Source organism: Podarcis muralis, chromosome 8 (assembly GCF_964188315.1).
Source record: "Podarcis muralis chromosome 8, rPodMur119.hap1.1, whole genome shotgun sequence".
Lineage (NCBI taxonomy): Eukaryota > Metazoa > Chordata > Lepidosauria > Squamata > Lacertidae > Podarcis > Podarcis muralis.
In genome coordinates, this window is record NC_135662.1 from 7,509,617 (window position 1) to 7,524,082 (window position 14,466).

General features: G+C 42.4%; 2 protein-coding genes across 2 annotated transcripts; both read right to left on the reverse strand.

Moving 5' to 3' along the window:
* Positions 1–6,567: 6,567 nt before the first annotated feature.
* On the reverse strand, positions 6,568–9,252 carry LOC114601277 (mas-related G-protein coupled receptor member H-like). The gene is made up of 2 exons (XM_077932711.1): positions 8,679–9,252; positions 6,568–7,900 (listed from the first exon to the last, which is right to left on the reverse strand). The coding sequence occupies exon 2, from the start codon at positions 7,858–7,860 to the stop codon at positions 6,865–6,867; it is 996 nt and encodes a 331-aa protein (XP_077788837.1). The 5' UTR covers positions 7,861–7,900; positions 8,679–9,252; the 3' UTR covers positions 6,568–6,864.
* Positions 9,253–12,110: 2,858 nt separating this feature from the next.
* Positions 12,111–13,358, reverse strand: LOC114590512 (mas-related G-protein coupled receptor member H-like). The gene has a single exon (XM_028716755.2). The coding sequence runs from the start codon at positions 13,327–13,329 to the stop codon at positions 12,334–12,336; it is 996 nt and encodes a 331-aa protein (XP_028572588.2). The 5' UTR covers positions 13,330–13,358; the 3' UTR covers positions 12,111–12,333.
* Positions 13,359–14,466: the final 1,108 nt, after the last annotated feature.

Here is a 14,466-nt window from a genome sequence, read left to right on the forward strand (position 1 = left end):
TGGCGACAAGGAAAAAATTAATTCTCAGTCTGAATAAGGCTGCAATCTAGCCAGATCAAGGGATTGTGTGTGTGTGTGTGTGTGTGTGTGTGTGTGTGTGTGTGAGAGAGAGAGAGAGAGAGAGAGAGAGAGAGAGAGAGAGCTACTGCATGCGCCTTCCATCAGGGTCTAAAAATTTTCCACACTCACTCATTCAATATCTCATTCCACTGAGTTTTCTTTGGGGTGTTCTAGGGGTTTTATGCCTTTTATGCTACAGCAGCCTAAACATGGGGAGTATCAACTCGATATTACTGCATAAGAGATTGAAATATGTGGTATAGAAGACTCTGTATGAGAATCGTATACTGGGCACATGCTCTTGAGCGTTAAATGCCAGGGCTTTGTTATCTACCACCAGATCTATCTTGCTTGAACCTCTGGGTGTTTCCTGTCAGAGCAGACAGTTACAAAAGCATCAAACCCAAAACTTATATAATGGGGAAAATAACTATATATGTAATAACTATATGCAAAAACATTCCAAAACATTATGGGGATGTTTAAAGATCTGGAACTCTGACCACATCCAGTTCTCAGTCCTTGGGCTGACAACATCTCAATCCTTCTGCAACATTCCAACAGCAAGTTCATTCCTCTCTTTTGAAACATTAGATTTTCTTTCATCAATCATTCAGAAAGCAATGTTTTGCTGCACAACTGAACATCTAAAATAACATGAAGATAATGCACTTTGGAGGTCATCTATTTTAACCCCCTGAGCAATGCTAAAATCCTGTGGTCACCCTGAAATCAGTAATCCACATTGAATGCCAGATGCATCAGTCCTTTAAAGAATTCTCTTTCTGAATTTGGTCTGGCAATCTAGCCAGACCAAGAGATGGTCTCTCTCTCTCTCTCTCTCTCTCTCTCTCTCTCTCTCTCTCTGTGTGTGTGTGTGTGTGTGTGTGAGAGAGAGAGAGAGAGAGAGAGAGAGAGAGAGACCTACTGCATGCACCTTCCACCTGGTTCTTAGTTTTTTCCATTCAGTCATTCCATATCCCATTCCACTGAATTTTCTTTGGGTTGTTCTGTGGTTTTTATGTCCCTCTCAGTGCTACAGAAAGCATGCCTCTTATGCAATGATGGTATAGTTTTGGATACAGGAGCCCAAACATGGGAAGTATCAACTTGATATTACTGCACATGAGACTTAGTTATGTGATATAGAAGACTCTGCATGAGAATGGTCTACTGGGCACATGCTCATGACCGTTGAATGCCAGGACATTGTTATCTGCCACCAGCACTATCTTGCTTGAATTTCTGCAGAAGATAGTTGGGTGTTTCCTGTGAGAGGAGACAGTTACGAAAGCATCTAACCCAAAACTTATATTATGGGGGGAAATAACTATATATGCAATAATGATATGCAAAAGAATTCCAAAACATTATGGGGGTAATTAAAGGTCTGGACCTCAGACCACATCCAATTCTCAATCCTTGGGTGCAATCCTTCTGCATCTGTCCAACAGCAAGTTACTGTAATTCCTCTCTTTTGAAACATCAGATTTACTTCCATTAATCACGCGCGCACACAGAGAGAGAGAGAGAGAGAGAGAAAGTGTGTGTGTGTGTGTGTGTGTGTGTGTGTGAGAGAGAGAGAGAGAGAGAGAGAGAGAGAGAGACTGACTGACTGCAGGAGCTGGGTTGGAAGGCAGTTATCTTTCTCTGCCACCCATCAAGTGCTTTGTGCCATTCTGATAATGAATGTTACTTGCTCAGGCTGATTTTTGGTTACCCTTTTATGTGAGCAGCTTGCTGCCTCTCAATTGCATTAGAGCCTTTGCACACTTTGGTGGGTCACTTAGGTTGTTCCAGTGAAAAGCTAATCAGCTTAAGAGGAGCCTGGTCATCTTCTTCCATGTCCAGGGGTGACTCTTTCCTCTGCAATGCAGAGTGGACTGCATGGTTTCACCTGCCTACTTTATTCTCATGCCCCATCCCAATGCTTCTTAATAAGTGTTGACTAGAATGATGTGTCAAGGTGAGTCCATGGTGATGTGAGTTCTTCATCGTGCAAAGGAGTCTAGTGTAGCTTTGGATATAGCCTCGATGCCTAGCATTGAGTGGAAAGTGCATTGTGACATGATATGGAACCATCTCCCTCCTGTATCCACTGGTGTTTTTTTCAAAAACTTTATTGGAAAGATAGAGAAACATTGATGTCATGAATCATTTCTCCTAATTGTCACATTGCCCCATAAAGGTGTAGATGGCAGAACTTTGTGTATTTCTATATGCACATAAATGGGATCCTCATAACAGAGTCCTGGTTGCGCTCGGGACCCAAGAGTTCACCTGACAGGGTTAAAATGGGGGGGGGAGCAGTAAGTCCTGGCCATTCCCCTGGGATCATGCCAGCTGGCTTTAGCCAATAGCCAGTAGGTGGCATGATCCCAGGTGCTTTAAAAACAGCAGTGTGATGCAAGTGGGTCACTTGCATTTGCACGGCTGAACAACCACCCAAACTCCCGAGTTCAGGTAGAGTCGCTTGGCCTTGCTTTGGTTTGGGTCACCTGTTTTGGAACAGGGGCTTGGTAGGAATTTTTTTTCTCCATTTGGCAGATTGTCTTTAGCCATTTGATTTTTGCCTACCCCTTAGCAAATCGTCACGACTTGTAAGGTGGCGGTTAGGCATTGGCTCAGTTGAATTGTGGGGAGGGGAGGTGTGGCCATCACCTGCCCCTCCAGGAACTGGGTATTCGGTTAAAGGAATCTGGGGGTCCTGGATCTTGTCCGAAGTCCCCTTGAGGGGCTAGGGCCATGCCAGGACCACACGAACCCCAAGGTGAGCTTAGGCTGGTTCTCATCAAGCTTGTTCCCTCATTTGGTTGACCCCATTCAACGATCACCCTGAGAGGTGGAGTCAGTTATAGTGGGGAGTCAATGCCTAAGCCAATACCGCTCCCGTGATTGTATTTCAATAAAGTTATGGCCAAAATTTGCCCCAAAAGTTAAACTAATATAAGTATCCATGTGTATTTATTTTAGGGGTGGGTCTAGGGGCCTCGAGACGCAATTATAATTTCTATATCACTACATCCATATAATAAGCAGTGCTATTTTTCAGCCGTAACTAATTGGAACTCAGTTCCAGCACCTCTCAGGTGCGTGCCGCTGAAATTATAACAGAACAAGGGAGGCCTTTATGGTGAGTTTCTGCAGCTCTTTTTCTAGAAAAATAGCACAGAAAATAGGGATTGTACTGGTGGAATCCTTCATGGATCACTGCCTCCTTCATGGATCACTGCCTTGCCGTGGCGAAGGGGCTTGAATAACTCAGAGAAGCTATGAGCTATGAGCTATGCCGTGCAGGGCCACCCAAGATGGACAGGTCATAGTGGAGAGTTTTGACCAAACGTGATCCACCTGGAGCAGGAACTGGCAAGCCACTCCAGTATCCCTGCCAAGAAAACTCCATGGACAAAGACAACAGGCATATAAAAGTTATGACGCTGGAAGATGAGCCCCTCAGGTCGGAAGGTGTCCAACATGCTACTGGGGAAGAGCGGAGGACAAGTACAAGTAGATCCAGAGCTGATGAAGCGGCTGGGCCAAAGCCGAAAGGACGCTCAGTTGCGGATATGCATGGAAGCGAAAGGAAAGTCCAATGCTGTAAAGAAAAATATTGCATAGGAACCTGAAATGTAAGAACCATGAACCTGGGTAAGTTGGATGTGGTCAAAAATGAGATGGCATGAAGAAATATTGACATCTTGGGCATCAGTGAACTAAAATGGACGGGAATGGGCGAATTCAGTTCGGATGACTATCATATCTACTACTGTGGACAAGAAACCCGTAAAAGAAATGGAGTGGCCCTCATAGTCAACAAAAGAGTGGTGAAAGCTGTACTGGGATGCAATCTCAAAAATGATAGAATGATCTCGATACGAATCCAAGGCAGACCTTTTAACATCACAGTAATCCAAGTTTATGCACCAACTACTGGTGCTGAAGAAACTGAAATTGACCAATTCTATGAAGACTTACAAGACCTTATAGAAATGACACCAAAGAAGGATGTTCTGCTCATAATAGGGGATTGGAATGCTAAAGTAGGGAATCAAGAGATAAAAGGAACAACTGGCAAGTTTGGCCTTGGAGTTCAAAACGAAGCAGGGCAAAGGCTAATAGAGTTCTGTCAAGAGAACAAGCTGGTCATCACAAACACGCTTTTCCAACAACACAAGAGATGACTCTACACATGGACATCACCAGATGGGCAGCATCGAAATCAGATTGATTATATTCTCTGCAGCCAAAGATGGAGAAGCTCTATACAGTCAGCAAAAACAAGACCTGGAGCTGACTGTGGCTCAGATCATCAGCTTCTTATAGCAAAATTCAAGCTTAAACTGAAGAAAGTAGGAAAAACCACTGGGCCGGTAAGATACAATCTAAGTCAAATCCCTTATGAATACACAGTGGAAGTGAGGAACAGGTTTAAGGATTTAGATTTGGTGGACAGAGTGCCTGAAGAACTATGGATGGAGGCTCGTAACATTATACAAGAGGCAGCAACTAAAACCATCCCAATGAAAAGGAAATGCAAGAAAGCAAAGTGGCTGTCCAACGAGGCCTTACAAATAGCAGGGGAGAGAAGGCAAGCAAAATGCGAGGGAGATAGTGAAAGATACAGGAAATTGAATGCAGATTTCCAAAAAATAGCAAGGAGAGACAAGAAGGCCTTCTCAAACGAGCAATGCAAAGAAATAGAGGAAAACAATAGAATGGGAAGAACCAGAGATCTGTTCAAGAAAATTGGAGATATGAAAGGAACATTTTGTACAAAGATTTCCATAATAAAAGACAAAAGTGGAAAGGACCTAACAGAAGCAGAAGACATCAAGAAGAGGTGGCAAGAATACACAGAGGAACTATACCAGAAAGAAATTGATGTCTCGTATACCCCAGGTAGTGTGGTTGCTGACCTTGAGCCAGACATCCTGGAAAGTGAAGTCAAATGGGCCTTAGAAAGCATCGCTAATAACAAGGCCAGTGGAAGTGATGATATTCCAGCTGAATTATTTAAAATTTTAAAAGATGATGCTGTTAAGGTGCTACACTCAATATGCCAGCAAATTTGGAAAACTCAGCAGTGGCCAGAAGATTGGAGAAGATCAGTCTACATCCCAATCCCAAAGAAGGGAAGTGCCAAAGAATGCTCCAACTACCACACAATTGCACTTATTTCACACGCTAGCAAGGTTATGCTTAAAATTCTACAAGGCAGGCTTAAGCAGTATGTGGACCGAGAACTCCCAGAAGTGCAAGCTGGATTTAGAAGAGGCAGAGGAACCAGAGACCAAATTGCAAACATGCACTGGATTATGGAGAAAGCTAGAGAGTTCCAGAAAGACATCTACTTCTGCTTCATTGACTATGCAAAAGCCTTTGACTGTGTTGACCACAGCAAACTATGGCAAGTTCTTAAAGAAATGGGAGTGCCTGATCACCTCATCTGTCTCCTGAGAAATCTCTATGTGGGACAAGAAGCTACAGTTAGAACTGGATATGGAACAACTGATTGGTTCAAAATTGGGAAAGGAGTACGACAAGGCTGTATATTGTCCCCCTGCTTATTTAACTTATATGCAGAATTCATCATGCGAAAGGCTGGGCTGGATGAATCCCAAGCCGGAATTAAGATTGCCGGAAGAAATATCAACAACCTCAGATATGCAGATGACACAACCTTGATGGCAGAAAGTGAGGAGGAATTAAAGAACCTTTTAATGAGGGTGAAAGAGGAGAGCGCAAAATATGGTCTGAAGCTCAACATCAAAAAAACGAAGATCATGGCCACTGGTCCCATCACCTCCTGGCAAATAGATGGGGAAGAAGTGGAGGCAGTGAGAGATTTTATTTTCTTGGGCTCCATGATCACTGCAGATGGTGACAGCAGTCACGAAATTAAAAGACGCCTGCTCCTTGGGAGAAAGGCGATGGCAAATCTAGACAACATCTTAAAAAGTAGAGACATCACCTTACCAACAAAGGTCCGTATAGTTAAAGCCATGGTTTTCCCAGTAGTGATGTATGGAAGTCAGAGCTGGACCATAAAGAAGGCTGATCGCCGAAGAATTGATGCTTTTGAATTATGGTGCTGGAGGAGACTCTTGAGAGTCCCATGGACTGCAAGAAGATCAAACCTATCCATTCTTAAGGAAATCAGACCTGAGTGCTCACTGGAAGGACAGATCGTGAAGTTGAGGCTCCAATACTTTGGCCACCTCATGAGAAGAGAAGACTCCCTGGAAAAGACCCTGATGTTGGGAAAGATGGAGGGCACAAGGAGAAGGGGACGACAGAGGATGAGATGGTTGGATAGTGTTCTCGAAGCTACAAACATGAGCCTGACCAAACTGCGGGAGGCGGTGGAAGACAGGAGTGCCTGGCGTGCTCTGGTCCATGGGGTCACGAAGAGTCGGACACGACTAAACGACTAAACAACAACAACTGGTGGAATGTTCTATCATGCACTTTTTTAAAAAATCTGGGAGAAATATTTTCTTCTGTTTTCTTCAAACATTCGAGCTCAACATGTGAAGATTTCTTTACTTCATTCCTTTGGCAATGAATCTGTTTTCTATACCATTTAGCAAGTCATCCCTCTTAACTCAAAGTCTGTTGAAGTGGCATTTCTTTTTATTTAATTTTCTAAAACATACAAAGCATTACTCCTGCTAAAACAAGGACTGCTAAAACAAGGACAAAAATTAACAGAGTAAATGAATCCAAAATAGTAAAATAGTGAGTACAGAGGAAAGCAAGTACCAAGAGATAGAATATGACACTTTCTGAGCTTTTTTGAAGTCTTCACATCCGGGTTTGAACTGAAACTTCTCGTTCCTCTCTGCAGTTTTCCTCCTCTTTGAAAAGTCTCTGGAGTATGACCTTCATGCTCTCCCTGGATCGAGCCCTCTTGTTTCTCCCAATCAGGAAATAAATCAGTGGGTTAATACTGCTATTCAGGCAGCTGCATAATAACCCAACAGATATTGCAACAAATTGCAGTTTATAGTCTACAACTGGAGTGAAAAAACAGATCAATACAATGCAAGTTAATGGGAAAGCTAAGAAGAGAAAGAAGAGGAGGGCAAGTAGAATGGCTGTTAAAGCTTTTCCCTTCTTCCTTTGTTGTGATCTAAAGTAAAGTTTTATAAACAGGACCAGAGTGGAAACAGTCATGAGTGGGAGGCAAAGTATAGCATTCATTAGAAGGTGGTAGAGAATGGTATACAGTAGAATGTTAAAAATAGAAACAATCAAGTTGATTGCAGTGAGCAGGAAAGAAATGATCCATATTGTGGCACACACAAGGGTGGAAAAGTGTGGTGGTCGGTGGCATCTATGCCAAAGTGGGAAAACGACAGAAACACACCTGTCCATGCTAATGGCTGTCAACAGATATTGACCAGTGTTGTTCATAAACCACAACAAATTCTCGAATACTGCAAAGAAGTTATTATAAAAAGTGAAGAATGGAAATAAAGTCAAAATTCTCATAATTGAAAGAGGATATAAGGTCATGAGAGCCCCAAGGTCAGCAACAGCCAGATGTAGTATGAAAGTGGTGAAAGGATTCCTCTTCATGCAAAAACCAAGTAACCAGATGACAGTTCCATTCCCAATGATTCCAAAAATGCTAATAAGTAAAATGGAGATGGAGATAAGAATGTCTGCTATATCATATGGTGATAATTCGTGATCGAAACCATCCTCGGGGGTTAGGAAGTCAGTTGCATTTTCTGCTCCAATATCTTCCAACGAAGCATTCAAAGTGGACCAGGATCCCAGGCCATCATTGCTCATCTTGCTGTATCTGGACTCTTGGGCTCTTTCTTGTATAGTTCTAACAAGAGAAAATAAACAAATGTGGAGTCAATTTTAGCTGTAAAGCTCAACCATATGAAACTGAGACACTCAAACAATAACAAAAGAGACATGCTATAGTGGGAATTCATGACTGATGAACACTTTAGGAATATAGTCATTGGAATGTTTGCCACAACTTATCAGTTTCAAAGGCTAAGGGGGGAAATGGAGTTTGCCGATGTGTTGTGGATCTTTTGCTCTGAGTAAAAAAATTGCATTCACAACATCAGTAAGCATATTGTTTTAGAACTCAAATTCTCCTCTTCTGCTCTCTGACTCAGCCTTAAGATTGGAAACTAACCTCTTGTGTCACGGTCATTGGTTGGTTGGGTGTTGGAGAAGAGGAGTGTGAGAAGGAGTTGAACAGCTCTTGTGATTCGGGAAACAAAAGCTAGAATGAATTGGGAAGGCATGTGTAATTTTATTGTTATTAAAATGTGATTTTGAACAAAAGTGGATAAATAAAACACAAGTTGAATTGGGATTATTAAGAAATATGAAAATGAGAAGAAGAAAAAACACAATAGATTACCCAGATAGCAAGATTTTTACAATGTGGAATGTATTAGACAAACCATTCCTCTATCCTGCATAGTACTTTCTGCTCTGACTGGACGTGGGAATCAAAAATTCCTGCCGTCTTCACCAGCCATCCACCTGGTATCCTTCTAACAGAACACCCCATGGAGTTAGCTTGCCCCACCTATAAGCCAAAGGTGCACAGCATTGTCATTCAGCTACAGATCCCCTCTTACCTTTGCTAATGAATGACATCAAAAGTAGTTATTCACATTGCTCTCAAAAACTTTGGATCAGCATCCCTCCGGCATGGTGAGCGGGAGCAGCAAGTGGTGCTGGAATAAGCAGGTAATCGGAAGATATTCAGAAATTGTTAAGATGCCTCATCTGGTTCTTAGTAAGATGGGTAGGATTCTGCCCATGTGTCTTCAGTTCTGTGTAATCCATTTGCCACCATTGTGTGATAAGCTGGTTGCTTTGTGCCTTGGGTCTCAGGATAGCATTTGGCAAACTCAGGAGGAGATTCTTGCCTTCTAAAGTTCAGTGCCCCAAGCAAGCACTCTTGAGAAGAGAGAGTTTGCAAGTGGTAAGCAAGTCCAACTTCTCTTTGCCCCTATCTGGAGAAATATCTTTATTGATTAGAGTGTCACCTGACCCATTAACAGAAAGACTAACCAGTGTATTCAGAGAGAAATCAGCTTGTGGTTGGTTCTGCTGGAGAAGAACGTAGGCTGGGGTGGAGAAATGTATCTGAAGAACAAAAAAGAGAGTCCTTCTAGATCAGTTCAGTGGCCCTTGCAGTCAATTGTCCTGGTCTCACAGTGGCCAAACACAAGCTTCAAGGAAGCCCACAACAGCTTCTGAACACAACAGTACTCTGCTCCCCTGTGACGTTCTGCTGGCAGGCCTCAATCTCCTTAATTTTCCAACTGCCTTGGGACGACATTGACATGTGTGGGAGGCCAACCTGCTATTTTTTTGTGGGGTGTGGTCACACTTCTGCACAATCCCAGATGCATCAATCCTTTAAAGCCTCTAATTTTTTTGGAGTACTCTTCATTCCATACTGGCGACAAGGAAAAAATAAATTCTCTTTTCTGAATAAGGCTGAAATGTAGCCAGACCAAGAGATGGTATTTCTCTCTCTCTTTCTCTCTCTCTCTCTCTCTCTCTCTCTCTCTCTCTCTCTCCCTCCCTCCCTGTGTGTGTGTGTTTATGTGTATGAGTATAAGTATGAGAGAGAAAGAGACCTACTACATGCCCCCTTCCACCTTGTTCTTAGTTTTTTCCATTCAGTCATTCCATTTCCCATTCCAATGAATTTTCTTTGGGTTGTTCTGGGGTTTTTATGCCCCTCTCAGTGATACACAAAGCATGCCTCTTATGCAATGGTGGTATAATTTTGGATACAGGAGGGCAAACATGAGAAATATCAACTTGATATTACTGCACATGAGACTTAAATATGTGATATAGAAGACTCTGTATGAGAATGGTCTACTGGGCACATGTTCATGACCGTTAAATGCCAGGACATTGTTATCTGCCACCAGAGCTATCTTGCTTGAACTTCTGCAGAAGATAGTTGGGTGTTTCCTGTGAGAGGAGACAGTTACAAAAGCATCTAACCCAAAACTTATATTATAGGGGAAAATAACTATATATGCAATAATGACATGCAAAAGAATTCCAAAACATTATGGGGCTAATTAAAGTTCTGGGCCTCAGACCACATTCAGTTCTCAATCCTTGGGTTCTATCCTTCTTCAGCAGTCCAACACCAAGTTAATTCTTCTCTTTTGAATAATCATATTTACTTTCATTAATAGCGCACACAGACAAGTACACACACACTAAGAGAGGGAGAGAGACAGCCACAAACACAAACACGGACACAGACACAGACACAGACACAAACACAGAGTGCAGGAGCTAGGATTGAAGACACTAATATCTCCCTGTTACCCACCAGGTGCTTTGTGCCATTCTGATAATGAGTGTTACTCGCTCAGGCTGATTTTTGGTTAGCCTTTTAGGTGAGCAGCTTGCTGCTTCTCAATTGCATTAGAGCCTTTGCACACTTTGGTGGGTCACTTAGGTTGTTCCAGTGAAAAGCTAATCAGCTTAAGAGGAGCCTGGTCATCTTCTCCCATGTCCAGGGGTGACTCTTTCCTCTGCAATGCAGAGTGGACTGCATGGTTTCACCTGACTGCTTTATTCTCATGCCCCATCCCAATCCTTCTTAATAAGTGTTGACTAGAATGATGTGTCAAGGTGAGTCCATGATGATGTCGGTTCTTCATCGTGCAAAGGAGTCTAGTGTAGCTTTGGATATAGCATCAATGGCTAGCATTGAGTGGAAAGTGCATTGTGACATGATATGGAACCATCTTCCTCCTGTATCCACTGGTGTTTTTTTCAAAAACGTTATTGGAAAGATAGAGAAACATTGATGTCACAAATCACTTCTGCTAATTGTCACATTGCCCTATAAAGGTGTAGATGGCAGAACTTTGTGTATTTCTATATGCACATAGATGGGATCCTCATAACAGAGTCCTGGTTGCGCTCAGGTCCCAAGAGCTCACCTGACAGGGTTGAAATGGGGGGGGGAGGGGGCGGGAAGTCCTGGCCATTCCCCTGGGATCATGCCAGCTGGCTTTAGCCAATAGCCAGTAGGTGGTGTGATCCTAGGTGCTTTAAAAACAGCAGTGTGATGCAAGTGGGTCACTTGCATTTGCATGGCTGAACAACCACCCAAACTCCCGAGTTCAGGTAGAGTCGCTTGGCCTTGCTTTGGTTTGGGTTGCCTGTTTTGGAACAGGGGCTTGGTAGGAATTTTTTTCCCATTTGGCAGATTGGCTTTAGCCCTTTGATTTTTGCCTACCCCTTAGCAAATCATCACATCTTGTAAGGTGGCGGTTAGGCATTGGCTCAGTTGGATTGTGGGGAGGGGAGGTGTGGCCATCACCTGCCCCTCCAGGAACTGGGTATTCTTTTAACGGAATCTGGGGGTCCTGGATCTTGTCCGAAGTCCACTTGAGGGGCTAGGGCCATGCCAGGACCACACGAACCCCAAGGTGAGCGTAGGCTGGTTCTCATCAAGCTTGTTCCCTCATTTGGTTGACCCCATTCAACGATCACCCTGAGAGGTGGAGTCAGTTATAGTGGGGAGTCAATGCCTAAGCCAATACCGCTCCCGTGATTGTATTTCAATAAAGTTGTGGCCAAAATTTGCCCCAAAAGTTTAACTAATATAAGTGTCCGTATGTATTTATTTTAGGGGTGGGTCTAGGGGCCCCGAGGCGCAATTGTAATTTCTATATCACTACATCCATATAATAAGCAGTGCTATTTTTCAGCCGTAACTAATTGGAACTCAGTTCCAGCACCTCTCAGGTGCGTGCGGCTGAAATTATAACAGAACAAGGGAGGCCATTATGGTGAGTTTCTGCACCTCTTTTTCTAGAAAAATAGCACAGAAAATAGGGATTGTACTGGTGGAATGTTCCATAATGCACTTTTTAAAAAAATCTGGGGGAAATGTTTTCTTCTGTTTTCTTCAAACATTTGAGCTCTACATGGGAAGATTTCTTTACTTCATTCCCTTTGGCAATGAATCTGTTTTCTATACCATTTAGCAAGCCATCCCTCTTAACTCAAAGTCTGTTGAAGTGGCATTTCTTTTTATTTCATTTTCTAAAACATACAAAACATTAATCCTGCCAAATGGGCAATCCAAGGGGCTTTTAGCGATACTCCTGAAACAAGGACAAAAATTAACAGAGTAAATGAATCCAAAATAGTAAAATTGTGAATACAGAGGAAAACAAGTACCAAGAAAAACACCAAGAGATAGAAAATGACACTTCCTGAGCTTTTTTGAAGTCTTCACATCCAGGTTTGAACTGAAACTTCTCGTTCCTCTCTGCAGTTTTCCTTCTCTTTGAAAAGTCTCTGGAGTATGACATTCATGCTCTCCCTAGATCGAGCCCTCTTGTTTCTCCCAATCAGGAAATAAATCAGTGGGTTAATACTGCTATTCAGGCAGCTGCATAATAACCCAACAGATATTGCAAAAGATTCAACATTATAGGCTATAAATGGAGTGAAAAAACAGATCAATACAATGCAAGTTAATGGGAAAGCTAAGAAGAGGAAGAAGAGGAGGGCAAGGAGGATGGCTGTTAAAGCTTTTCCCTTCTTCCTTTGTTGTGACCTAAAGTAAAGTTTTATAAACAGGACCAGAGTGGAAACAGTCATGAGTGGGAGGCAAAGTATAGCATTCACTAGAAGGTGGTAGAAAATGGTATGTGATAGAATGTTAAAAAGATAAAGAATCATGCCGATTACAGTGAGCAGGAAAGAAATGATCCATATTGTGGCACACACAAGGGTGGAAAAGTGTGGTGGTCGGTGGCATCGATGCCAAAGTGGGAAAACGACAGAAACACACCTGTCCATGCTAATGGCTGTCAACAGATATTGACCAGTGTTGTTCATAAACCACAACAAATTCTCGAATACTGCAAAGAAGTTATTATAAAAAGTGAAGAATGGAAATAAAGTCAAAATTCTCATAATTGAAAGAGGAGATAAGCTCATGAGAGCCCCAAGGTCAGCAACAGCCAGATGTAGTATGAAAGTGGTAAAAGGATTCCTCTTCATGCAAAAACCAAGTAACCAGATGACAGTTCCATTCCCAATGATTCCAAAAATGCTAATAAGTAAAATGGAGATGGAGATAACAATGTCTGCTATATCATATGGTGATAATTCGTGATCGAAACCATCCTCGGGGGTTAGGAAGTCAGTTTCATTTTCTGCTCCAATATCTTCCAACGAAGCATTCAAAGTGGACCAGGATCCCAGGCCATCATTGCTCATCTTGCTGTATCTGTACTCTTGGCCTCTTTCTTGTATAGTTCTAACAAAAGAAAATAAACAAATGTGGAGTCAGTTTTAGCTGTAAAGCTCAACCATATGAAACTGAGACACTCAAACAATAACAAAAGAGACATGCTATAGTGGGAATTCATGACTGATGAACACTTTAGGAATATAGTCATTGGAATGTTTGCCACAACTTATCAGTTTCAAAGGCTCAGGGGGGAAATGGAGTTTGCCGATGTGTTGTGGATCTTTTGCTCTGAGTAAAAAAATTGCATTCACAACATCAGTAAGCATATTGTTTTAGAACTCAAATTCTCCTCTTCTGCTCTCTGACTCAGCCTTAAGATTGGAAACTAACCTCTTGTGTCACGGTCATTGGTTGGTTGGGTGTTGGAGAAGAGGAGTGTGAGAAGGAGTTGAACAGCTCTTGTGATTCGGGAAACAAAAGCTAGAATGAATTGGGAAGGCATGTGTAATTTTATTGTTATTAAAATGTGATTTTGAACAAAAGTGGATAAATAAAACACAAGTTGAATTGGGATTATTAAGAAATATGAAAATTAGAAGAAGAAGAAACACAATAGATTAGCCAGGCAGCAAGATTTTTAAAATGTGGAATGTATTAGACAAACCATTACTCTATCCTGCCTAGTACTTGCTGCTCTGACTGGATGTGGAAACCAAAAATTCCTGTCGTCTTCACCAGCCATCCGCCTGGTATCCTTCTAACAGAACACTCCATGGAGATAGCTTGCCCCACCTATAAGCCAAAGGTGCACAGCATTGTCATTCAGCTACAGATCCCCTCTTACCTTTGCTAATGAATGACATCAAAAGTAGCTATTCACATTGCTCTCAAAAACTTTGGAACAGCATCCCTCGGGCATGGTGAGTGGGAGCAGCAAGTGGTGCTGGAATAAGCAGGTAATCCGAAGATTTGCAAGATGTGTTGGATTCTGCCCATGTGTCTTCAGTTCTGTGTAATCCATTTGCCAGCATTGTGTGATAAGCTGGTTGCTTTGTGCCTTGGGTCTCAGGATAGCATTTGGCAAACTCAGGAGGAGATTCTGAGCCAGTGTGGTGTAGTGGTTAAGAGCGGTAGTCTGCTAATCTGGGGAACCGGGTTCGCGT

What these genes read in the sequence shown, in the direction of transcription:
- LOC114601277 (XM_077932711.1), bottom strand. Translation starts at nt 7,860, where the DNA reads ATGAGCAATGATGGCCTGGGATCCTGGTCCACTTTGAATGCTTCGTTG.
- LOC114590512 (XM_028716755.2), bottom strand. Translation starts at nt 13,329, where the DNA reads ATGAGCAATGATGGCCTGGGATCCTGGTCCACTTTGAATGCTTCGTTG.